The 24,855-nt window shown below is 42.9% G+C and overlaps 2 protein-coding genes across 5 annotated transcripts; one reads left to right on the forward strand and one right to left on the reverse strand.

Annotated features, from left to right (window-relative positions):
- Positions 1–879: 879 nt before the first annotated feature.
- Positions 880–12,915, reverse strand: tpx2 (TPX2, microtubule nucleation factor). Of its 3 annotated transcripts, none has more exons than XM_011472981.2 (17): positions 12,783–12,915; positions 12,491–12,627; positions 12,153–12,269; positions 10,666–10,774; positions 5,311–5,373; positions 5,104–5,220; positions 4,912–5,021; positions 4,685–4,833; positions 3,866–4,037; positions 3,508–3,634; positions 3,221–3,440; positions 3,050–3,145; positions 2,799–2,972; positions 2,576–2,722; positions 2,397–2,508; positions 1,507–1,691; positions 880–1,210 (listed from the first exon to the last, which is right to left on the reverse strand). In XM_011472981.2, exons 2-17 carry the CDS (start codon positions 12,597–12,599, stop codon positions 1,100–1,102), a joined length of 2,118 nt encoding a protein of 705 aa, XP_011471283.1. In that variant the 5' UTR covers positions 12,600–12,627; positions 12,783–12,915; the 3' UTR covers positions 880–1,099. The 3 variants fall into 3 exon arrangements, with proteins under 3 accessions (XP_011471283.1, XP_020557298.1, XP_020557297.1); XM_020701639.2 differs by having other exon boundaries at positions 1,507–1,673; positions 4,912–5,024; XM_020701638.2 differs by having other exon boundaries at positions 4,912–5,024.
- A 4,250-nt stretch (positions 12,916–17,165) lies between these two features.
- Positions 17,166–23,599, forward strand: LOC101160539 (rho-related GTP-binding protein RhoA-C). 2 transcript variants are annotated; one of them, XM_023957056.1, is made up of 5 exons: positions 17,166–17,259; positions 20,078–20,233; positions 21,715–21,835; positions 21,905–22,035; positions 22,493–23,599. In XM_023957056.1, exons 2-5 carry the CDS (start codon positions 20,078–20,080, stop codon positions 22,664–22,666), a joined length of 582 nt encoding a protein of 193 aa, XP_023812824.1. In that variant the 5' UTR covers positions 17,166–17,259; the 3' UTR covers positions 22,667–23,599. The 2 variants fall into 2 exon arrangements, with proteins under 2 accessions (XP_023812824.1, XP_023812825.1); XM_023957057.1 differs by lacking the exon at positions 17,166–17,259 and adding an exon at positions 17,283–17,355.
- The last annotated feature ends 1,256 nt before the right edge of the window (positions 23,600–24,855 follow it).

Genomic DNA, 24,855 nt, shown 5'->3' on the forward strand with positions numbered 1-24,855 from the left:
CTGCACTCGTGAGATCCAACCTGAGCTATTCCAAGTCCTTCTAGGGGCATCATGGGAAATGTAGTTAGGTGGCCCAGTGAGGTTTTTCTGTTTGAGCTCCTGTTTAGTCTGGATTTGTGGGTTTGGGTCTGATCCCCTGCAGTTTGGTCATGTTTTTATCTGCAGAGCTGAACTGACACTCCAAATTATTTATTGTTTTTTTATTCGATCAGCTTTTCTAGTAGGTTAGGTTCTATGTGGAATTCCGGGCTGGTGACCCTCCGGGTGCTGTCTAACACTAAAATCCATCTGATTCCTACGAAAATTCAAGGCTTTTCAGTTTTATTTCAATAAAAATAATTGTAAACTTTTAGTTTGAACACTTGACTGATTTCAAAGTTCTGGAGTGAAGGAGAACGCCATGTGCAGATCCTTAAACACTGACCCTAATAACATGTTTTCCTCTTTAATTGTACATTTGTTGTTTTAACCCTTTAGAAGCCCACGTCTACAGCACTGTCCAGTGTTAAAATTCCCCGTAACCCTTGTGCTATCCTAGGCACTTTGACGTTGGGAGTTGGGTCATCTAGACCCACTAGACAGTGCTCTGAACCTTTTTTCTTCAGTGATTTGTGATCTTCACTGGTGTCCATGGATTACATGAAATCTTTCCACCTTTATCCACCTTTGTCATGATAGGGAGAACACGTCAATGGAAGGGTGGGGTCATCTAAGATAGCACAAGGGTTAAAGGAAAACGAGCCCTAAATGTTTCAAATATTAAAGCGTTATTGTTCTTCCAGCCAAAAGCATCGTTCTAACGTGTCGATTCTTTAAAGTGGATCAAATACTTGAACCACATTTCTGTTCCGGTTCATGTCAGTCAATAACTTTGTCTCCTTTGTGTTTGCATCACATTTTATTCAAAACTGCATGGATACATTAATGCACATTCAAGAAAAGAGGAACGACTGGCAGTTCCATGGAAAACAAATGTACACAATTTACAAACTTTCAGGGTGCATGCCACGTCTCTAAAAGGTTCCACTTAAAAGCTACACGGAGTAAAATCATGAACATAAACGTCTACATCTGGGATTCTGCCCAAACAAGGCGGGCTTCACAGGCGGAAGCGGTCGGAGAAATTGGGCGACTCTGGAACCGTGAGGGGGATCTCGCTCTTCTTCACCGTCACGGGTTTGTACTGCCGGATGGGCTGAGCCTTATGGACCTGAGGACAGAGACAGGCGTTCAAACGGCTGAGCAGAACTGTGCAGACGCTGATGCACAGCAGGTTTCAGCGCTCGCCGTTCTCCAGAGAACAGTCATGAATGGGTTCAGGTCCAAAGCAGATGAAGCTCTCTGGACCAGATGAAAATTCTGAACTTTAGCCTGGTCTGCACCGCCAATGTGCGCACTTTCTAGTTACCATGGCAACAGTATTACAGCTGAAACAATGGAGCTAAAAATCAAATCTGGAAGAAAACCCCTTTCAGCTGCTAAAGGGGGAGGAGCTTCTTCACTCACCTGTTCCTGCCGCAGCATGGCAATCTCCTCTTTGATCCGCTGCTCCTCCTCTCGCCTCTGCTCCACCTCCATGCGTGCTCTGAGCGCCTCCTTCTCGCTGACCGTGCGCTCGTACTCCTGCCACTCTTTGGCCCGCCGCTCCGTTGCCAGCTCAAAGGTTTCCACTACTGTAGAAGAATGAACGTCTTCTCAGGAGAACCGGAGGACCAAGGTGAAGACAAGAACATCATGAGTTACACAACGGCGGAGAGCGCCGAGCCCGCCCGCGGCGGAGGCGCTCTCCTGAACGCACCCCAGCTTCTTTGCAGACGGTCACTTCCAGTCAGTCTGTTTTCAGTGAAAGGTCTGGTTTTGTCTTAAACTCTTCACAGGACTGAAGAAATGAACTGAATAAAAGTGAAACCTGCACCATCAATAAACATGAATCCTCACACTGAAGCCACGAAGACGTGGATGGAAGCTTCTTACTACGGGTGGGGGTAGAGCCCCATGAAGCCGTGGAAACATTGCAAAAACCTGGCCTTAAACCGGAGTTAGTCATAGAGTCAGCTGTAATGTGACTGTGGTCCCTGGCCGTCATAAATTTACCAAACCGCCCCCCTTTATAAACCAGGTTTATCCTGTATGACCTTATTAGGAGAAACCAAGTGGAAATGCTCCAAGCAGCCACAGAACCTTGTTTACCAGGAGCCGTGGTCATGAAGGCCGTTTGGGATTCATGCTTTTTTCACACGAGTGACATCTGAACCCCGGTTCCACCAAACAATGCTTCATGTTTCATCAACCACGTGAACTGCACCGTGTTTAGGGACACGCGGCCCTGAACATCGTGCCGAGCCACTCACAAGCGCCGAAGCGTCCGTGTCACACGGGCCGTCCCTAGTTCTTACCCAGCGTGGGCCGGCTCTCCTTCTTGGGCCTGAAGGGTTCTTTATGAATGACTGTGTTGGGCCGGGCCTTGAATGCTGCTGCCCCCTCCTGGTGCTTCTGCTCCTCCTTCACCTTCAGGACACAGAGACATGAGGCTCAGTGGGAACAGGAATGTGAAGCGTGTCGGGTCCTGCGGTACCATTTGCTCCCAGCGGCTGCTCTTCACGGCTCCACGTTCATCGATCAGCAGCTTGAAGGGTTCTGGCTTAGTGGGCTCAAGCTTCTTCTTCTCAGGAAGAACCACGGTGTCAAAGTCCGGCAGCGGCTGCGCCTTGAACTGTGGGACCTGGACAGGCGGAGGGAGCAGCATGAGTGGACTGTGGCTGTGCTCAGACTGCTGGTTAAGGACGGAAAGGCTTCACCTCCTGGTTTCTCATTTCCTCAAGCTTCCTCTCCTTTAACGCCCGCCTCTCCCGCTCTCTCTCCTCAAATGAGAAAGGACACACGTCCAGGTGGTGGTCCTCTGGGAGGCGGGGCTGGAACGGTAGGCCAAAGTGAGGCACCGGCGGCGCCTTCACAGGAGAGGGCTGCTTTACCTGAAGCAGCAGGTCAAAAAAGGGCCATGAGTGAGCTGGAGGGATGCTGGTTGAAAGGACAGCTCTAGCTTTCTTACCTCTTCAGCCTTCCGTTCCACACGGATCCTCTTCTTGAGGGCAAAAGCAGGCGATTCCGGCACAGTGGGATGCAGCACCTTCTTCTCAGGTAGGCCCTGTCCACAGAGCGACATTACGTCACCTTGCTGTGGGAAGGACCGAGCCCCCCAGTGCCCTTCCACTCCACTCACCACAACCCCGTCCAGGACCTTTTTGGGCAGAGGGTTGGCTTTGAAGTTGTGGGGCTTCTCCTCATCCTCGCTCTTCTTGGTGGCCTGCCTCTGCTGGAGCCTCCTCTCCAGCTCCAGCTCAAAGCCTTGAGGTACGGTTGGCTCCTTCACCGGCGGCTTCCTCAGCTCCTCTGCTCCCTCCAGGATCTTCTTGTTCAGCTCCAGAGCTTTGATTTTGAACCTGCCGGGAGGAAACAGACGTCCAACAGCGTCCCAACAGGGCAGCACCAGCGGGCGTGCGGCCTTACTTCTTCTGCTTTTCCATCTCCTCTGCCTCCAGCTCAACGCTGCTCTTCACTGAGGTGGGTCTGCTTCTCTGCCGCGTCATCAGGTGGGGGGAGTGGGGCTGGGTGAGCTTCAGGTGGCTTGCTTTCACTGCCAAGAAAGACATAACGGTGAAGTCAGTCGTGTGACCAAACTGCACAGATGCACTTTGACGTCAGAATAGTTTCATAAAAAGGTAGAACCCCCGCTGCAGGAGCTCAGCGGGTTTTTGGTTTGTAATGCTTCACTGCAGAGACCAGCTGCTTTCACATCTCCAACCTTCGGACTTCTTTAAGATTGTAGATAATTAAACTTCTGTGTGCTTCTTGTGTGCTTTCCCACCTTTCTCCTGGATTCTGCGGCTGTGCATGTGATAGCGGACGGGGGTTTTCTTCTCAAACTGCTTGATCTGCTGGGCCATGGGCACGTAGGCATCAGACTCTTCCTCCTTCCTCTTGTTACCCGCTGACAAGTTGAAAGGTTTGGGCATGGTGGCTCCTCGTCTGGCCTTTGCCTTTAAAACCAGAAGCCGTTAGGTTCTCCTCAGGGTAAAAACAGGTTTGAACATCAATGAGTTTCAGTGAATGACAAAAAACTAAAGCTGGGTCCGAATCCCCTCCCTAACCCTAAACTACTAAAAAAACTAGTTAGTGCAGGAAGGAAGCCCTGGATGAAGGCCATTCAGACACCATGCTTACTACTTTTTTCTAAACGGTGGAAATGACGTCATCGATTTAACGAAGTGAAAATCTAATTAATAGGAGCGTTTTGGGACGATCATTTCTGAGTCCACCGTCTTCTGAGGATAAAAACTTGATGCTTTATTTAATACATTTAAATACATTTTTGGGCAAATATATATAAAACATACAAATATAAATAACGCAATGCATTGTGGTCTATATTCGCCGATCTAGTGAGCCCTCTGGGAAATTTGGAGGGCTCTGGATTTGGGAAATGTAGATTCAGACAGAACTAGAAAATGGAGAACCCTCTACATAGTGAGTAGTGAAGGAATTTGGACACAACCTCAGTCTATTTGACACCTCAACTTCCATAACGAAGGCGGATTCCCTTCAGAACAGGCAGCAGAGAGGTTCAATGTTTAGTTTACGGTCAGACCAAAGGGAGAAAGTCTGCTGGGAGGAGTCGGGTGTTTACCGGAGAGGCAGGTTTGCGGAGCTGATGGACAAAGTCCACCTCCGTCTTGGAGGACTGTATTGAAGTGGGGGCTTTGATGCGGCCGTCTGTGCTGAAGTGGAAGTCTTTCGGCACGGTGGTGGAAAGCACCGCCTTCTTTGGGGGAGGATCTAAAAATAAAAAAGAGCAGCAGACGGCGTGAACTTTCGTCGTTTCCCCAGCTGACGTCCAACAGCCAGGCTACTCACTGCCTGCCAGCGCAGCCTTGTAGCTGGCCTCGTTCTGCATGCGATGCAGGGCCACCTCCCTCTGCAGGTTCTTGATCCGCTCCATCTCCAGCTCCTCAGAGGACACCAACCTGCTTGGACAAAACACCCACCACCTCTGAAACCTGAAGCTGGCATCCCGGTGGGTTCTGGACAGACTGAATGTGGACTCACTCTTTTTTGACCGTGGAGGGGACGGCGCCGTGGCTGGCGTTAGCAGCTGGAGCATTCAGCCGTGCACTCCTGCGACAGCCCAGCTGTGTAGCGCTGTCTTTTTGAGCGATGGGGGTCCTAGAATGAAGACAGCGGGGATCAGCTGCTGCTGCAGGGTCAGTTGTTACATACTGTACTATGTTTGGAAGAGCATCTCGCACCACTCACTCTTTGGATTTCTTTACTGGCGGTGCAGTCTGAGTGTTGGTCATTCTTTTACGCTTTAAAACCCTAAAATGAACAAAAAACAATCAACAGTCGAGGTAAACCAGAAGGACCAGATCGTTTAACCCAAAGGGTTGGTAGGCAACAGAAAACGTGCAGCAGTCCATCTTCACTCCCGCTGCTGCAGCTTTGTGCACATCATCATCATCCAGGGCTCCAGACTATTTTTTTTCACTAGGAGCACAGTGGCCCCCAACTGAAAATTTTAGGGGCACAACCAGAAAATTTAGGGGCGCATACCATAAATCACTATTCTAACCAGATGTACTAATTTCCACTGTATTACTAATAAATACTTTAATAATAGATGCAGAAATTACAATGTGCTGGTTTAAATTTGGTGTCACATTTTATTCTGCACTTTTGAACAAGAAGGTAAACTGACGGCACCATCGCTGTCATGACAGTACAAATAGTAAACAAAATACCATACATTTAGAATTAAAAAAAAGTTTTTAGTAACAAAGTGATTACCGTAGTAACCTTTCGGTCATTTCACAGTTACAAACAATACTTAAATGTTTGTAAACATTAGGGGATGGAAATACATCTGCGCAGATCACCTGGGGCCTGTTTCAGAAAGGAGGTTAAGTGTAAACTCTGAGTGCGTTAACCCTGAAATCAGGGAAACCCTGGGTTTTCCGTTTCAGAATGGGAGGTTTGTTAAACCAGAGAAAGCAGAGTAAGTCAAACCCGTTTCTGAAAGAGAGGTAACTTATACTCTGAGTCAGTGTCCATGGTTACTTACGCTATGAACCTAACCTGGTCGGGAGCAGGTTTTATTCTCCAAACTCAAGGTTTCTGCCGGTCCCCTCCCCTTTTTAAAGACGAAGCGGTATTTTTCGCTTTAACCTTCATTGCCCACATTTCCGTCACACAGAGACGGTATAAGTGACAAGAATGGCTTGTCCTTTTTGGAGGACCCAATAGACGAGGAGGCTGCATTAATTCATAAAGAATTACATTTAACTCGTACGAGGATTTTGAGAAGACTCAATATTTTGTCATTGCTCCATACGTTTTTGTTTGAGCGTTACCGTTTTTCATTGCAGTCAATTACATATACAAAATGAAATCAACATTAGGTCTTGCTATGTAGATGTTTCATATGTCAAATATTGTCAACAAAGCCTACATCCATGACATGCTCACATTTGACCTGATTGAATTATGTTTTTATACTTCATTTTTAGCTGCTGCCATGTTCTTTTAATTCCTGCAGGATTGCATCTACATGAAAATGAAATCAGGGACATTGAATTAGATTAATGTAACAATTACTTTTTGGAAACACAATTTGCTAGTACTGCTTACTTTCTTAATCCCATATAAACCTATACCACTTGATCAATACAATGGTAGTGTTGCAGCGTGTGTGTGCTGAGCGGGGTGCGAGTGCAGGTGCAGATGGGGGGGGGGGGGGGCACGGAGCGGAGGTGTGTGCGTGGTATATATTGTGTGTTCGGAGGACGGACCACTTAGTTAAATAAAGAGAAGGTGTCATTCCCAGAATAACTGTTTTGGAGTCATTCTTAATCCGCTCTGGAGGTTGAGGGTTTCCAACGGGAAGTGAACCCCGAAGGAGAATTCCCTTCGGCCCTGAAGGAAATCTCCTCTGACCACGGTCGGTCGGAAAGACGAGAGAAAAGAAAGGAGAAGTCTTCGCGCAGCGAAAGGTTCAACAGTAGACAAAAGTTCACTTTTAAAAACACAATTGCATGTATTAATATTAAACTGACCAACGTTTGCAAGAGGGGAAAGTTAACAAAAAAGTCCTCTAAACATTACCGACGTTAAATGCATTTCCCCCCAGATTGGTTCTGTACACTATGCAGCAATTCATGCAATTACACCAGGAATAACACCTTTTTATTTCACACCTTACGCTATTTAAAAAGTTATTACAGCCAATATTTTATAACAATGATTTAAATGCAAACTTCCGCATTAACTTGAGCAGCTATGTTTTCCCACGCTAACTGTCTCTGTTTTGCAGATGCAGCGGTGTTGCTTTTTTCATCCAGAATATGTGCTCATATTCACTGTAACTCTGCAGCAGCACGTCAAGTTCAGCTGGCGAAAAATATGCAGACCTCTTTTTTCCACGGTTGCCATGGTGACTCGTGATATCTGCGCTCCATTGATAATGGCTTCTTATAGTCGCGGTGCGCACGCTAAACTCCGAATCAGTCCACTCAGAGTTGATTGACCTAACTCGGATCAGCTTCTCTGAAACAGAAAACTCAGAGTTGTTAATCTCCCGATTGACCAACTCAGAGTTCAAGTTCAACCTCAGAGTTGGTTGAACCTCCTTTCTGAAACAGGCCCCTGGTGTGTGACGTATATTTTTGTTTTTACTCCAACATCACCTGTCAATCATCACAAAAATATCACGAGAAAGGGGTGGGAGCAAGGCGCCAACCTACACGAACACAGCTGGAAATTTAGTACTGAACTGACTGAAAGCTGCCGTACAGACTACAAAACAATGCATTATGGGACATGCAGTGATGAAAGTCAGGCAAGGAAAAAATCCCTGAACTTTTCTTTGAGCGATATGGCGGGCACAGAGCGAAATTTTGGAAAAATACGTGGTCTTAGATGCATTCTGGTGCATTCTGGCAGCTAGTTATTCACTTCTTTATCAAGAAACTAAGACTAATTGGAGCATCATGATTTGTCATTCAAACCCCTAGTTTGACTCTCCATTAAGGACTTGCTGGTCCTAAAAAAGAATTTGGAAAATTGCTCAAAGTAACACAATCCTACAATCTACGCTTTTCCTTAAAGCTGCAAAACATACAATTGCTAAAATATAGTAACATCAAAGCCCCAAATGGCAAAAAGAACACAAGTAACTATGATATTCTATGAAAATACCTCAGTTATTTATACATTATTTCTGCTTTAGAAATGACTGATGTACAACATCCACTTGCACTGTTTTCTCAAACTATAATTACATCAAAATATGGGATCTGCTTTAAACTATAATTCTATAACATAATACATCAATTCTTTAACACCAATACTAAGTAATCTGGGAAATATCAAAACAAACATACAAACTAAACTAAACATTGTAAACATTATTTTTTAAGGGAGTGCGGGTCCAAACCATCAAATACTTATAATTAATGTCAACTATACTGAACTAAATCATGGTAATTAGGAAATACAAATAAATTAGATAGAGAAATGTATTCAAAATAAAAACTGAAACTCAAAACTAAAATTGAAATTATTTCAAAATGTGGTTTTGAGATTATTTTACACAAAAAAGTATTTGACCTACACTACCTTAAAAATCTTTTTTTTTTTCCAGCCAAGACCACTTCAATTTGTTTTTTATCGTCTTCTCACAACTGAGGTCGTGACCACGCTCAATAATGACGATGCCTGCCATTATTTTAACACAAATTTGATCGCAAACTCTTCAGATGTGTTTGTGAAAGTTTAGCGTGGGTCCGCCAGTTTTGGTCTCTAGGGAAGCAAGTCACGCTGACCACGTGGTGCAGACAGAGCCAATCAGACCCGTCGACGCATCCGAAAGCAACTAAAACGTCCCGTCATTGGTCAATTAGGCCGGGAAGACGAGAAATGGCCACGACCATAGAGGAAGCGATCTGCGGAGAAATATAGAAAATAAAGCTAAAATTAGCTGATTTCAGACCATTTTCTAATCCGGAAAGCGATTTGTCCGTAGAGATCAGGTCTTTATTTCCCGGAAAGTACGTTCGGTTTGCTCAAAAACCCGGATTTCCGGGAATTCCCGGAAGACTTTCATCACTGGACATGTGTCCTGATGGGTTTTTGTGGTTCACTGATCAATTAAAATAATTTAATATGCCAACTGATTAAAAAAAGGCTACATACATTACAAAACATTAAAATAATTATAAAAGATATAATATCACAAATCACAGATCATACTAAGGGGAAGAGGCATATAAAAACTAAATTGAATGTTAAGGACAACAACTTCCTGTTCTGTGTGTTCGCGTTTCATGAGTATGTGTGCGAGTTTGTGTGTGTTTGCGTGCGTCTCATTGATTATTTCATTGATCATTGACGTGCCCCTTCCACGTTTAATCAAAAACGTCGCAAAATGCGACCATTTAGTCGCAGTCTGGGGCCCTGTCATCACAAACACAATCCATTAAAAACTAAAAGAACTTTAAAGAAACACCAAAGAAACCTTCCCCCTAATGAATGAATCCATGTTAATGATAATAAATTCCTCTCTGGAAACAGGTTATGTGCTATAGTCTTTTAAATATGCAGTTGTTAGACACTGAAACTGCACTAGTTAGAGTCTCTAATGAATTGGTATTGGCCTCAGAAAAGCGACTACTTTCTATTCTTGTCCTGTTGGACCTCAGTGCAGCCTTTGACACTATCGACCACAGGACTTTACTCCATAGATTAGAGCAGGACATAGGGATCAGAGGATCTGCTCTCCAGTGGTTAAAATCCTATTTATCCGATAGGTATCAGTTCGTTAATGTAAATGGACATTCCTCTCACTGCACTCGAGTTAACTATGGAGTCCCACAGGGCTCAGTCTTAAGACCCATCCTGTTTACGCTTTATATGATACCCCTAGGAAACATAATCAAGAAACAGCATTAATTTTCATTGCTATGCTGACGATACGCAGTTGTATTTATCCATTAAATCTAACAAGAATGACAATATAGAGAAACTGAACGCCTGCATAGACATCAAGACCTGGATGACAATTAATGACCTCCTCCTGAACCCAGAAAAAACTGAGGTCATTATACTAGGTCCTAAAAACCTCAGAGATGCTCTGTCTGCTCAGATCAAAAACTCATCCATGCATTTGTTACGTCGAGGCTGGATTACTGTAACTCCTTGTTAGCAGCGTGTCCTAAGAGTTCCTTAAGAAGTCTCCAGCTTGTTCAGAACGCAGCAGCTAGATTGTTAGCAGGAACTAACAGAAGAGATCACATCACTCCTGTGTTAGTTTCACTTCACTGGATCCCAGTTGATTTTAGAATCAAGTTCCTCCTATTAACCTTTAAGGCCTTACATGGCATCTTTGGGCTCTTGCACTACACACACTGTGATCCCACTGCAACCACATGAATATTTTCATGGGACCTCCCGCCTGTACGACAATCTGTCCACGACTGTACCCACAGACTACCGAAAAGTCTGACTGTCTGGTGTGGCCTAAAAGTGGTATCATCATAACTAAACACCCACTGGGTACTCTGTAAAAAAACAGGTCAATGATGACTGTGTGGTTCTGTGAGATCAGCAGCGGCGAACCTGCTTGGCTGGGCAGGGTGTTCCTTCACAGCAGTTCTCGCTCGAGCAGCCTTCCTGGTTTCTGCCCCCCACGACGTCACAATGTTTGGGGGTGGAGATGTGGTCTGACCTTCAAAATCAAGCAGAATGGTTTTTGGACACACAGGTAAAAAGGATTTAAGAAAAGAATTTAACCCTCCCGTTATGTTACAAGGCAAATTGACCCGTTTAAAAGTTTGAACATCTAGGAAAAACAGTTAAAAGGTGTTTTTTCAATATGAAACTTCATTCAGTGCTTCTCAAATAGTAGGGCGATGCCAGGGGGAGCGCATAGTAGTGGCAGTTTTAGGCACAGGCAATACGGGCATATTTGTTAGTATAAGTTGATTTATATTGATTTTTTTCTTTTGTTATTGTTAGAAGATACAGTTTTAGGTATACTTAGACAATTTTTTAGATACTAACCTAAAATATTGTCACAGCGCGAGTGTGTGGGGAGGGGTTAGGGGGGCGTGAAACGTTTTCTTCTTGCTATGGGGGGGCCTGGCAAAAAAATAATTGAAAAGTACTGCCTTAATTAGTGTAATCAACATACAATATAAAAATGGTTGATCTCACATATTTGCAACCCAACCCCCCCAGTATGTTTCTATCACATAGATACTGTTCGGGTCAATTTGAACCAGCTGTCAAACTGGAGGTACAAAGATGTCTTATTAGTGTTTCTTTCTTTGTGAGACATATTTCTCCCCCATCACTCGCACACACACACAGGTGTTATGACTTTTGACAGGAACCATCAATGCAAGCAAGCAGTGTGATGACATGTCACTCTTGTGCTGTGTAGATGTACAGACACACACACGTTCATATTGCGATCGCTTGTCTGTTGTATTGTGATGTTTGTTTTTTCTGGTGCATGAATGTAAAATAGAAATTCAAGATTTTTCAATGTTATGTAAAACTATTGTATTTTACATGTTAGTCTTTCAAAAGTAATACAGTAGTGAAAAATAGAAAGATTGAACATTTATTTTTTTTATTAATTGAACCACTACCTGTTAGAGGTAAGTAACACCGTTTAACAAAATATAGATAGAATAATTAATAATGGAGTAAGTTATGAAATACTCACATTGCTTGTTAGGATTTTTGGGGTTTCAGATATATTTTAACTAATTAGACATGCACCAAGTCAAATTGACCCAGGAACATCATCTCTGTTCCTCACAATTGAACATAACAGGAGGGATAACCCTTGTGCTATCCTAGGCACTTTAACATTGGGAGTTGGGTCATCTAGACCCACTAGACAGTGCTCTGAAGCTTTTTTCTTCAATGATTTGTGATCTTCACTGGTGTCCATGGTTTACATGAAATCTTTCCACCTTTATCCACCTTTGTCATGGTAGGGAGAACACGTCAATGGAAGGGGGGGGGGGGGGATCATCTGGACCCCATAGGATAGCACAAGGGTTAAGAGAACAAATGAGAAGCCACAAAGGTACCAGAGCTGCAGTCTGGAGCAGTTGGAGGGGTCACAGCAGCTTCGGCTCCTTTGTGCTGCATGAGGTCAGGTTTTAAGGGGGTGACCAGGTTCCCATCCTCCCCAGAGGCCCGTTCATCTGCTCAACAGAATCAGAACATCACTTAGTTCCTACAATCTAAAACGTGCAAAAACTCATGTGGGGAGATCATGAGAAATCAGGTTTTATGAAGAACCAGTTGGTTTACAAAGAAGACGGTCGTAAAATCAGATTTAAGGAGATTTGTCTGAATGTGACATTACAGTGTTGCTATATGAAGCCAGCCTCCCCTGGAGGACTGGTTTGAAACCGAATCTTACCGAACCACCGGTCGTCGGTCTCTGCGTTCACCAGCTCCATGAAATTTTCGACGTGAGACGGAGCGTCGAACTCGTAGAGTTCGGAGGCACCGGGCTCGTTTTCGGTCATTCTAGTCGAACAGCCTTAAGACGGGAGCCTGAGAAAAACATGGAACAGCTAGAGGCTAAGAAAACTCCAACAAGGACACGGACGGTGATGCACTCATCATGGGTTAACACTACGAACACGACCGAAGAAGCAGCAAAGAAATAAGCTAGTCTAAACGGTAACTAACATTTTCTGAATATTTACCTTAAAACACCACAAAGAACTCGCCAAAATGCTCAACGTAGACTTCCTTTGGAAGAACGTCGCGAACACAACTGCAACCGTCGCCCACAGATCCGCCCTACTGTTTAAAATGGCGCCACTTTGAACCAGCCAATGGAAAGCGTCTGGATGAGAACGCCGACGCCTATTGGCTAAAAGAAGGCAACGTATGACGTTTTCTGACCACGTGACTGAACTCTACGCAAAAACAACACTCCGGAATTTGTTTTTTAAAAATGTTTCACATTAACCAAAAACAGAAACATCTACGTTTATATAAGTATTACACTATGGGGCGCCGAATGTAAAAATTAACCTCATGACACATCTATTTTACAGATGAAGCTATTCATGTTATGAAGCTTCTTTTTCTTTAGCTTTCCACTTTTCCCTTCAGGGGTGGCCAAAGCGAATCAACTTCCTCCATCTATTAAGATGAATGACTAACATTTATTTATTTACTTACTCATTTTTTAATTTATTTGAATATAAACACTGCCCTCAAGAAAAGAACCATCCTGTATAATATTATTATGTAACTGTTGTATTGATTAAACTATTGGTATAAAATGAATGCCATTTATTTGAAGACAAAGTATAGGGTGACATTTGTATAGTGAAATCACCCTAAAACAAAGAATAGGAACATATAGATAGATAGATTTGTTCCTATTTTTTGCATAGAAGAAATTAAAAGCATAAACGTGCATAGTTTTAATATGACCCCTGAATTGACACGCTAAAAACGTGAACAACAAGATAATCAGCATATATTTTGGATACATGATCTGCATTTGCCATGTTGATTTCTAAAAGTTATTTTTTGCATAATTAAAGTAATTCCTCTTTGTCATGTGCTTTATTGATATTTCGGGATTCTTAATTCTGTCTGCTAAAAGCTAGGAACTGGATAATAATAAATCATGTAATAAAATGGTTACGGTAGAACAGGGGTGGGATTATATAAATTCACTTCCTTCCACTCCCTTTCAAGCAATATTTATTAATATGTCTAAATATCATAAGTTTGATTCGTCATTGTATGAATGTATAACTGATGATGATTGTTGTTGTGTATTATTCTTATTTGATTGTTTGAAATAAACCATTTTAAATAAAAAAATAATAGCCCTGCAGCATCATGTGTCAACATGTGTTCTAATAAAGCCCCTGCAGCATTAAAAGGAAAAATGATAGTCCTTATCTGGGAAATGTTATACCTTCCTCCTGGACTCACTTCTCTGATTTTGTCAGTTGAAACCCGCACAATGAACTGGCATTTTGCAAAAAATGTGTTGACATGCATGCACTGCACTTGACCTCACCAAGATGGCGGTGGTCTCCTCCCATGAGGAACCACCTGATGTCTCCTCTAGCGATAGAACTCATTGTGTAGATCTGCTATACCTAAACATCAATCCACTGAGCTTGATGCTGTCATTAGTCGACTCTCTCTCAATAAATCTCCTGGTTCAGATGGGCTCACAGGCGACTTTTATAGACACTTTTGGGAAGATATCAGAAATTTACTGTATCAAGTCTTTTTGGAAATCTTTGAAACTTACACACTTCCAACCACAATGAAACATGGGATTATAGTTTCTATCCCAAAACCTGACAAGGATCCTAGACTTATAGACAACAGAAGACCTATCACCTTAAGAAATTCAGACTACAAATTATTAACATACATTTTCGCTTCTCGTCTCCAGACGGGACTTTCAGAACTTATTGCGGAAACACAATCTGGTTTTCTGAAGGGCCGTTCAATTCATAATAATATAAGACTGGTTATGGACATCATTGAATACCGACACCTTGTAAAAGATAATGGTTTTATTCTCTTTCTGGATTTTTACAAGGCCTTTGATTCAGTGGAGCATCCGTTTATAATGACAGCACTGGAAAATTTTGGTTTTGGAACTAAATTTAGAAACCTGATCTATGGTCTATATCAGAATATCAACAGCTGTGTTATCCTTCCTAATGGCACCACCCCAAGTTTCAAAGTCGATGTAGGAATCCCTCAAGGTTGTCCCATCTCTCCATATCTGTTCTTATTAGCTACTGAAATGTTGGCCATTTATATTAAGAATTGTAGTGAAATCAAAAAGTTAAATGTCTTGGGCACAGAGATCATTATTAGCCAGTTAGCAGACGACACAACACTGTTTTTAAAAGATGAGCATCAAATTAAAGCAGCTATTGAAAAAGTAAAACACTTTTCCAAAGCATCAGGGTTAAACTTAAATTTAAAGAAATGTGAACTGTTGGCTATTCATGACACACCTTTAAAAGAAATCAATCATATCCCCATTAAATCAGAAATTAAATACTTGGGCATCTATATCAACAAAGACCAAAAAATAAGCCAATCAAGGAATGTGGGTGAAAAACTTGATGAATGTAAGACGAGGTTGAATATGTGGCTCCAAAGAGACATATCGCTGCTGGGTCTGTCTGACAAAGATGGAGGGTTTGTCTAGATGTATTTATCCATCTTACTCTAATGCCATCCCAAACAAAATGATCAAATCCGTCAACCAAATGACTTTTTACTTTATTAGGAGAAACAAACCTCATTACATGAAAAAAACTATATGGTCAAAGAATTTAAGGATGGGGGTCTCAAAGTTATTGATTTTGACTGTCTTAACGGAACCCTGAAAATAAACTGGTTGAAATCGTGGATCAAACACAACCAATCCTTCTGGTTTTGTGTCCCAAATTATTTATTTAACAAATTAGGCGGGTTAAAGTTGGTGCTTATTAGTGATTTTGACATTAATAAGCTCCCTATAGCATTATCAGAGTTCCACAAACAAATTCTGCTATACTGGAAAATATTGTATGTGCATAATTTCTCACCACACTCAAATATCATTTGGAACAACAGATACATCCTCCACAGAAACAAATCTTTGTTTTTTGCTGAATGGTTTGACAGAGGTGTCTGGTCGGTGTCTGATCTGATGGATACGGAGGAAAATTTATTAGATTATGAGCAATTTTGTTTAAGACATAACTTTAATCCTCCTATTTTAGAATTATTAAAAGTACGTAATTCTCTTCCTCGAGAATTTGTATTTCTAACCAGGAACACAATGACACATGTAAGGACAAAACCACAGTTAGCCACATTGTCAATTGAAGGATGCCCTCTAATGGACAGAAAATGTAATAACTCATTTATCAGAAATTGGTTCATTGAAAGGTTTTTTCCTGGTCGACAGAACAAAAATAATCTTCTTCCACTTTCGGCTTCTCCCATCAGGGGTCGCCACAGCGAACGAGTCGCATGGTAAATTTGGCAATGTTTTATGCCGGATGCCCTTCCTGACGCAACCTTCTCAAACCGGGCTTGGAACCGGCAGAGGTAGAGAAGGGAACAGGGAGCAGCCCGGAGTCGAACCCTGGTTTCACGAACGGAAGGCGCCGCAAACCAGCACGAGCTAAACTGGCTCTCGACAGAACAAAAATAATACACTGCAGAAATTTGAACAAAATGTTGTTACTAAATTAAGAACCGAATTCATGAAACTTCCTATTCCCCCAAAAGTTAAAGAAACACACTTCAAAATTATGAATGATATTTATCCTTCCAAAGAACTACTTAGATTACATTTCAACATTGATGACAACAGCTGTTCCTTCTGCCAAACTGCTTTTGAAGACATCGACCACATATTTTTCCTGTGTGATGTTGTACAAGTGTTTTGGTTGGATGTTTACAAATGGTTAAGACATAAATTTCCATTCATCATGGACTTCTTTTCCAAAGAAGTCATAATCTTTGGCCTGTCAATACACAACAATGTAAATAATGTATGTATCAATACTGTGTTATGCTTAGCCAAGTTTTTTATACACAAAAATAGGTTACAGAAATGCCACCCCAGCTTTAACTTCTTTAACAATGAGGTCAATTTATACTTAAAATCCATAAAGTTAATCGACTCACCTAAAGCCATAACAATTTATGACACCCTGAGTGATATTCCCAATGTCTAAGACAGTTTATTTATATTTTGTATTCCCCTGCATTTTGTAACACTATCCAACTCTGAAATTGTTGTTTTCTTATGTTATACTTTTCCCTGATTTCTCTATGATTATGAATATAAATAGGTTTATGTTTGCATACTGATAAGAATTTTTCCTTTTTCTTTTTGCTTTCTTTCAAATTGTAGTATTCTCTTTTGTATTCGCCATATTTTGTAAGTTTTATGTAAATGTTCTGGTATTGTTTTGTATTGTGTTCAATAAAAAAAAAAAATCAATCCATCAATTAATCAATCGATCAGTCCATCAATGAAATTTCTGATTGGTAGCTGGCTGTGTTTGTCTGCATACTCCGTTTCCTATTGGCTGAAGGCCCCCAGAGGGGCGTGTCCTCTGCTGTGGCACTCCCTCCCCGGGGCGGGACTTCAGGCCAACAGGAAAACTGAAGAAAACGCGAGTAAGTCTCTACGGTTAATCGGTAAAACTTTTCCGCTGGCGTTTTATTGTTTACCGTCTCTGTCCAGTTGATTTTGGGTTGAGTGGCCGGTATTAGGTGATTATTGTTGGTTTGTTCTGTTGTGTTGAAAACCCAGCGCTCTATGAAACTGTTGAAAGTTGTCAAGCTAATCGTTAGCTCCTGCGGCGGGCTAAGCTAAGTTGACTCTTCACTTCCGTAAAGGTTGTTGTTGGTCTAAGAAAAACACCTTAAGCTAATATTTAGGTTACAGGAAGTTGACGTGTTCTCTTTGACAGCCGCTTTGGTCGATGTCCAGCTGTCTTCCACCTCAAGCCAGGAGGCAGAAGGACCAGTTCTGACAGGATATTGGCTCTTTGGTGAAGCGAAAGTTGGCTAAAGCTCGACGATAGCGCCCACTTTTCAGTGGGGTTTCAGTGAGGCCGCTGCTGCTGGAAACCGGTCCAAATCCCTCAGAACAAAATGACAGGACAGAACAAAATGACGTCACAGCCAAACAGCTGGCCCTTGTGTCAAACTGGACGCCGTAGCTGTTTCCAGAGACGGCGCTGGCTGTCATGTCAGGACGTTATTGACTGTCCTTTTCTCTGTTTCTCTTCTTGTTCAGGACTAACTGAACGTTTGTTTACTAGTCGAGTTCAGTCCAAGACGATGTAAACATACCAAAGTGTTCAAAACTCCAGTTCCAGCTGTAGACATCCAGAAAATGTGCGACATTCCTTCATAGACAAACACCTGCCTTTTAGAGCAGTAGTCTGTACCAGAGTCAGGGACTACGGCTCCATCCGGGCCGTCGCTGTCAGAACCATGCTCTTCCTGCTGTAGACCTCATGCAGGAACACTCTGGACTCAGGGACCACCAAGCCCACCGTGTCTCAGTTTGGGGCCCTTGATGAACAACAACAAACAAATCTTACCTGGGGTAAAACTTTAAATGCCCTCTTCACGGGTTCACCTTTAGATAGCATTAATATCAAGAATCCAAAGGTCTTGGTAAGCATTTCAAAACATGACATTTTTAACAATGAATATTATATACATTATTTTTGCTTGGGGAAAAAAGTACTTATTTACTGAACACATGAATTCATTACCTTACCTACTCACTTTCTAGTAGGAACAAATGAACTGTTTATAATAAACAAAAACACTTAAATTATAGAACAAAACTTGACTCTATGGAGTGGCATCAATATAAATAGAAATCTCAAAATGACCATTTTCTGCCCCTCCCTTTGCCTTTCCTGTGTCTTTTGTCATTCTTGACTTTCTTTCTCTTCTTTTTGAGTTCATTTGGTTCTGTTTTTCTTTTTCCTGTTTTGTTTTCTCGCACTTTTAGAAGTTCTGTGACTAACGTCTGGCTTTCTCTCTGCCTATTCCTTTTTTTATTGTACAACTGCTTAATTTGATCACTTTTGTTGGTTTGAAATCTTTGTGAAGACTCTCTTTCTCTCTGCTTACTTGCTGTATATCTATATTCCATTGCTGCAGATGGAGGGGGGGGGGCACTTTTTTACACGACTTTTAACATATTTTACGACAGAGTTTAATAATAATGGGTGTTAAAATTATTTTAGAAATATTCAAAGTGTTCAGCTACCTTTGCCTAAAGGCTTCACTGTGGCCTACAAATGCATGGAAGCATTTTGTTATGTGTCTTAAGCGTCAATTGCCCCTGTTGCATTTCTCTTAGAAATGATATTCTTGCTGGTATTTAAGATAATCGACATTTTCAAATGTTCTTTTATATTTAAACTATTTTAGGATTAAAGCAAAAAAAAAAAAGCAAATTCTTGTTTTGACCCAGGTATTTCATTGCGATGTTGACTCTGTGTAACTGGAGTGTCACTTCAACCACAGCAAACCAGCAAAAAGACAGTGCTGGACTTGTTGCAAACGCTTTCTAACCCACTCCTTCCTCTGACAAATCACAGACTGATGGAAATGAAGATGAGGAGTAGAAGTGACCAAGAGGGGATCAAAGTATTTCTTGCAGCTTTGCATGTCTCCAGTGGTTTGTCTGTCCAGACAGGGATGGATTGCATCTCCTTGCAAAATGTAAATTGGTTACCAGCAAATCCTCTGAGATGGGTAACTTGAAGAGATTTGAGGTGTGGAGGAAAAAGCCCTCCACTGATTTCTTGTAGCTTCAGCTGATTTCCTGTATGTGATCCCGTCTGGTCCTCAGTTCCATAGTAGTTTAAAAAGTCCTGGCTGTAGTGACGCAGCTGGAGGTTCTTCTGTTTGCTGTCTTGTTAGACAGTGGCAGACTCAGAAAGGCTACAAATGTCTGACAATCAATACAGTTTGGTATTTATTTAATATGTTCCACCATTCAAGCTGCATTCAGTTTTCCATCCAACACCACTTTGTTTGGTGAAGGAGAACAGGAGAACATGCCGGTCAATGAAATGGCAGAACTTTCGATAATGAAGTTATAACTTTGGACATGAACTTGTTTCCTCCTAAAAAAGAAAAAATACAATAAACGTCTTTCAAAGAAAATGTCTTGAAGCTGTTGAGAAGCTGAAATTGGTTGTCATACTTCCTCAGTTTCCTGGCACTCAGACACCAGCAGAGTGCACTGATCTGAGTCTGTTCTCAGACTTCTGGAAGCTGCTGTCTCAGTCGTTTTGTTCCGTAGATTTGAAGCCTCAAAGGAGAACCAGGACTTCCAGCTGAGGTTTCAGATTCCTGGTCTAGAAAGACGAGCTTCTTTAACATGACTAGGCCATTTTAGACCAGCTGAGGCTGCTTGTTTCTCAGCCTGCATGAATGACTACAGTCTGTTGTCATCCAGATGGCTGCAATCAGGAAGAAGCTGGTGATCGTGGGAGATGGAGCCTGTGGGAAGACCTGCCTCCTCATAGTGTTCAGCAAGGACCAATTCCCGGAGGTCTACGTTCCCACCGTGTTTGAGAACTATGTCGCTGACATTGAAGTGGACGGCAAACAGGTGAGCTGCTTGGTAGACAGAGAACAGTCGCAGTTCTCCCCTTTACACCGATGGCACTGTTTGAGCGTCAGGCACCATGACCAAACAAATTCTGCACTTTGAATGCATATGGTTAGGAAGGACCAAAATCCTGCACGAGTCCAGGAGTCTGGACAAACATTTAACATGCTGCAGAAAGAGAGATTTGAGCTTTTTCACTCTTTCAGCTCTAAACATATTAGAACCATTGACTGCATATGAGAACAGGACGGAGTGAGTGTGATGTCATCCATAGAAAAAGGTTTCCTTCCACTTCCAATCCAATGAAGTCAATTTGCCTTTTTTTTTTCTGGATATGGACGCCGCTATGTTGGAACCGTTTCAGCGCAGTAAGCTGCGATTGGTCCGAGTCAACATTTCTATCGCAACCACTCTCACCAATCAGGAGTGAGCTCATTAGAAGGCCACACCCCTTTAACTCTACACCAAGCTACATGGAATCTGTCAATCAAACGTTTGGAACGTTTGACATGAAACCACATACTTCTCTTGAGCCATCTGATTGGTCAGTTTATAACTTGAACAACGTACACTACAGAACAGAAACGGAAGATTATCTAGAACATGCTAAAAAGGTATCAGAGCCAGAATGGTGATTCTGACCAATAGAATGACTAGCAGCTGTTTATTTCTCTATAAAAGTCTATGGGATTTGGCTTCTTGGAGCCAGCAGGTACTTCCTGTTTGGAACACCAGGGGGGAGGAGTCACTCAGTCCAGTTCTCTGATCCAGTCAGTGATTAGAACCTGGAGTCACAAAAGAACTATTGTCAGCTGTGTTCTTCACACAATAAACACTGCTGTACATTATGATCTTTGGTACATGCGAGCAGAGAAACTGGTCCAGACATGAAGACAGCAGAGGACATGTTAGGATTCCACCCCTAAACAGATCAAATCCCAATCAAAGTTACTTTATTGTTCTGGTAGGAACTTCCTTTGTTGGTGGGAACACAGAGACAGTCATGAATAAAATCAATGCAACAATAAATAAACCCCCCACTGAATCATTTCAGTTTAAAGCTTAATCAAAGAACTGACACATACCTGACATGTTTCCACAAACGGGCGTGGAAACATGTCAGGTATGTATCAAACGTAACACGTGTCTGATAACAGAAGAACCAAGACGTCAGTTAACAACTACAGACACTATGAACTTTATTGAGTTATTTGAGTTTGCACAGATTTATTCATGAAAAATAACCATTAAAAACTCAAAAGAAAGAAGTTGACATGTCTGAACATGAATGTGACATTAAAAAGCTGGATGTGTACCAAAAAGATCAATGTGTACATTTAATGAGGTGCGTTTCTTAGATGAAGATCAAATTCATTTGCTGAATGTTTGAAAGCGAGCCCCGAAAGACGGAGCATCACATGTGCATCACACATACCTGTCATGGTAGACAAGTGTGTTGAGGTGTTGACCCGTTTGTTCAGGTGGAGCTGGCGCTGTGGGACACGGCCGGCCAGGAGGACTATGACCGTCTGCGGCCGCTGTCCTATCCCGACACAGACGTCATTCTCATGTGTTTCTCCATCGACAGCCCTGACAGCTTAGGTGAGCGTTTTCAGAAACATCTGTTTGTCCCATCTCAAAGCCCAATCTGAAACCTTTTGCCCGTCACAGAGAACATTCCGGAGAAGTGGACTCCTGAGGTCAAACACTTCTGTCCCAACGTGCCCATCATCCTGGTGGGAAACAAGAAGGACCTTCGCAATGACGAGCACACTCGCAGAGAGCTAGCCAAAATGAAGCAGGTGAGTGGAGCGTCCAGGTGGCGCCGCCTCAGGAAGCTGCTGCAGAAACACGCTGCCTTGAGGTTTGCAGAGATGAGATCTGTGGACGAAAGAAATCGGTGCTCATAATCCGCCTGCGGTCTTTAGAACTGCTCCAACTGAATGTTTGGTCGTCCTTGAGTTGGTGACTTCACCTCAGACGAATGTCTGGTTTGAGTTTTGCATAGACGATGTTGTGTGTAGAGAGGCTGGACTCAAGCAGTGAAGCTTAAATCTGCTTTTTGGTTGTTGTTTTAATGAAATGCCACTGTTTTCTCTTCAAACGTGGTAAAACGTAATGAAAGCCTTGATCCTGAACGTTAGTGCAGGAAGCTCAGTAAGAACTTTGCTGGTTCTGGACCAGGGCTCTCTGTGCTTCTGGGTTGATGCAGCTCCTGAAAAGTTTCAACTTCAAACTGAGATTTTTCCATCCAAACAGGAGCCGGTCAAATCGGAGGAGGCCCGGGACATGGCCAACCGGATCAACGCCTTTGGTTACTTGGAGTGCTCCGCCAAAACGAAGGACGGTGTGAGGGAGGTGTTCGAGATGGCCACCAGGGCGGCGCTGCAGGCTAAAGGGCGGAAGAAGAAGGGTGGCTGCATTCTGCTTTAGGGGCCTGCTGTTGTGGGCGGGGGTGGGGGTGGGGGGGTGGGGGTGAAAATCAAAGCAGGAAGAAAAACCGAAAAGAGACAGGAAATGTGTGGGTCAGGGGTCGTCCTCTAGTGCTGCCACAGTCCCGGGTTCAGAAGAGCCCAGAGGGACGGCCCCTCACATCCTGCACTTCCATCTTATTGGCTGGGGTGCGGCGTTCTTCCATCTGGTGCTGCAGTCCGGATAGCCTCCCAGTCCGGCCCCCAAATGAACTGAAGATGGTCAGAGTGCTGTTACTGGAGCTGCACCAGAACCAGTTTGGAGCATGCTGATGTGGGTCCAAACGGTTCTGCTGTGAGCTCAGCCTGACCGGGCTGCAGCACTGGATGGAAAGAACCGCAGATGTTCTCCTGCCTTGTTGCCTGTTTGAATTCTGTGCCTGTTTTCTGTTCGTCCGTCTAGCGTCCTACACACCGCGGGGTCATTTCCTGTCGCCTCTAAGCTCTGAAGAATTGGTTTTTCCTTTTAGTTTCCTGTCCAGATCCTTTGGACCAGCCTCTCATGTGGGAATTTCATATTTGATGTTAACTTGACTTGGGTTTGACTCCTGAAAACACGAGGACAGTGCGGGCTAACCCACCTGGCTTCAGAGCTCCAGAAGAGGACGCTCTCGTCTGTGGGCCGGCTGCAGCGCTGCGCTAACCACGCCCACCCATCATCACGCTCAAACCTCAGCGTTTGACATCCACAGCCTTGGAGCAGCCCAGATGCTAACATGTGCATCCCAGAAGACGCCGGCGTCCGGACACGAGGGGAGGTCCTTCCTGAGCCAGTCTGGAATGGAGTTGGACGGTTGGTGGTGGACTGGTGGAAGCGTGTCTCCTCCAGGACTACTTTGAGCGCGTCCTGCAGGTTTGAGTCGAGCGCGTTCTGTGGGAAGACGAGGGAACCCAGCGCCTCGTTCTGACAGGCGACCTCTGCTGGCGCTCGCGTCTGCTTCCATTCAGGTGCAGGTTTATGTCCCGTTTTACTGTTTGCACAAACATGGAGACCAAGAGTCAGCGTCCTTGTATACTTTGAAGGCTCTCTGAAAGTATGGAGAGAAATTAGACTCAGTCAGATTTGTGCATGCGTAATTCTTGATTTGTGCGTAAATTAGGATTTGTGTATGCATATTCTTGCTTTGTTCGTGCGTAAATTAGGATTTGTGCATAAATTTGGATTTGTGCGTGATTTGTTACTCACATAATACGTTTTGTGTATAAGTTAAAAAAATATAAAATGAAAAAAATACAAAATGCAATTTACGTATGCACAAATTAAGATTACAACAGCTTGAAACTACTTACACACACACATCTTTAAAAACACGCACGAATCCCTTGTTACGCACACACAAAGCCAAAGTTACGCACGGATCTACCGTGAGACTGTTTTCACGTCTCACAATTTCGTCCGTAAATGCTGCGTTTAAATACCAGTGGAATGCTCGGTCATTAGAATTTTCCTATCAGCCTTCCCTTCTAAACGTATTTCCTTCAGTGGGTGTAGCAGGGCTTAAAAAAACTTTAAAGGAAAATAAAAATTATTATCTGATAATATGACGTTCACTTTTAAACGCTAATATATATGTTAAAAGTATATTATTCTCAGAGACACCGAATTGATACAAAATGCGTAACAGGAACGACCAGTAGGGGGCACTGTTTTTTTCTTCCGGAAAAATCAAAGGCAGTCAGACTGAGAGAGTCACGGGTAGAATGGCGGCCCATCTCGGTGGTCAGCGCCCCGAAGTAAGTAGCCTCTATGTTCAACACTAACATCTACTGTCTTCATGTATTGATTGAGTCATTGTCTGGATACCTTTAGAAGGGAAGGCTGATAGGAAAATTCTAATGACCGAGCATTCCACTGGTATTTAAACGCAGCACTTACGGACGGATTTGTGAGACGTGAAAACAGTCTCACGGTAGATCCGTGCGTAACTTTGGCTTTGTGTGTGCGTAACAAGGGATTCGTGCGTGTTTTTTAAAGATGTGTGTGTGTAAGTAGTTTCAAGCTGTTGTAATCTTAATTTGTGCATACGTAAATTGCATTTTGTATTTTTTTCATTTTATATGTTTTTAACTTATACACAAAACGTATTATGTGAGTAACAAATCACGCACAAATCCAAATTTATGCACAAATCCTAATTTACGCGCGAACAA

Source organism: Oryzias latipes, chromosome 7, assembly GCF_002234675.1.
Source record: "Oryzias latipes chromosome 7, ASM223467v1".
Lineage (NCBI taxonomy): Eukaryota > Metazoa > Chordata > Actinopteri > Beloniformes > Adrianichthyidae > Oryzias > Oryzias latipes.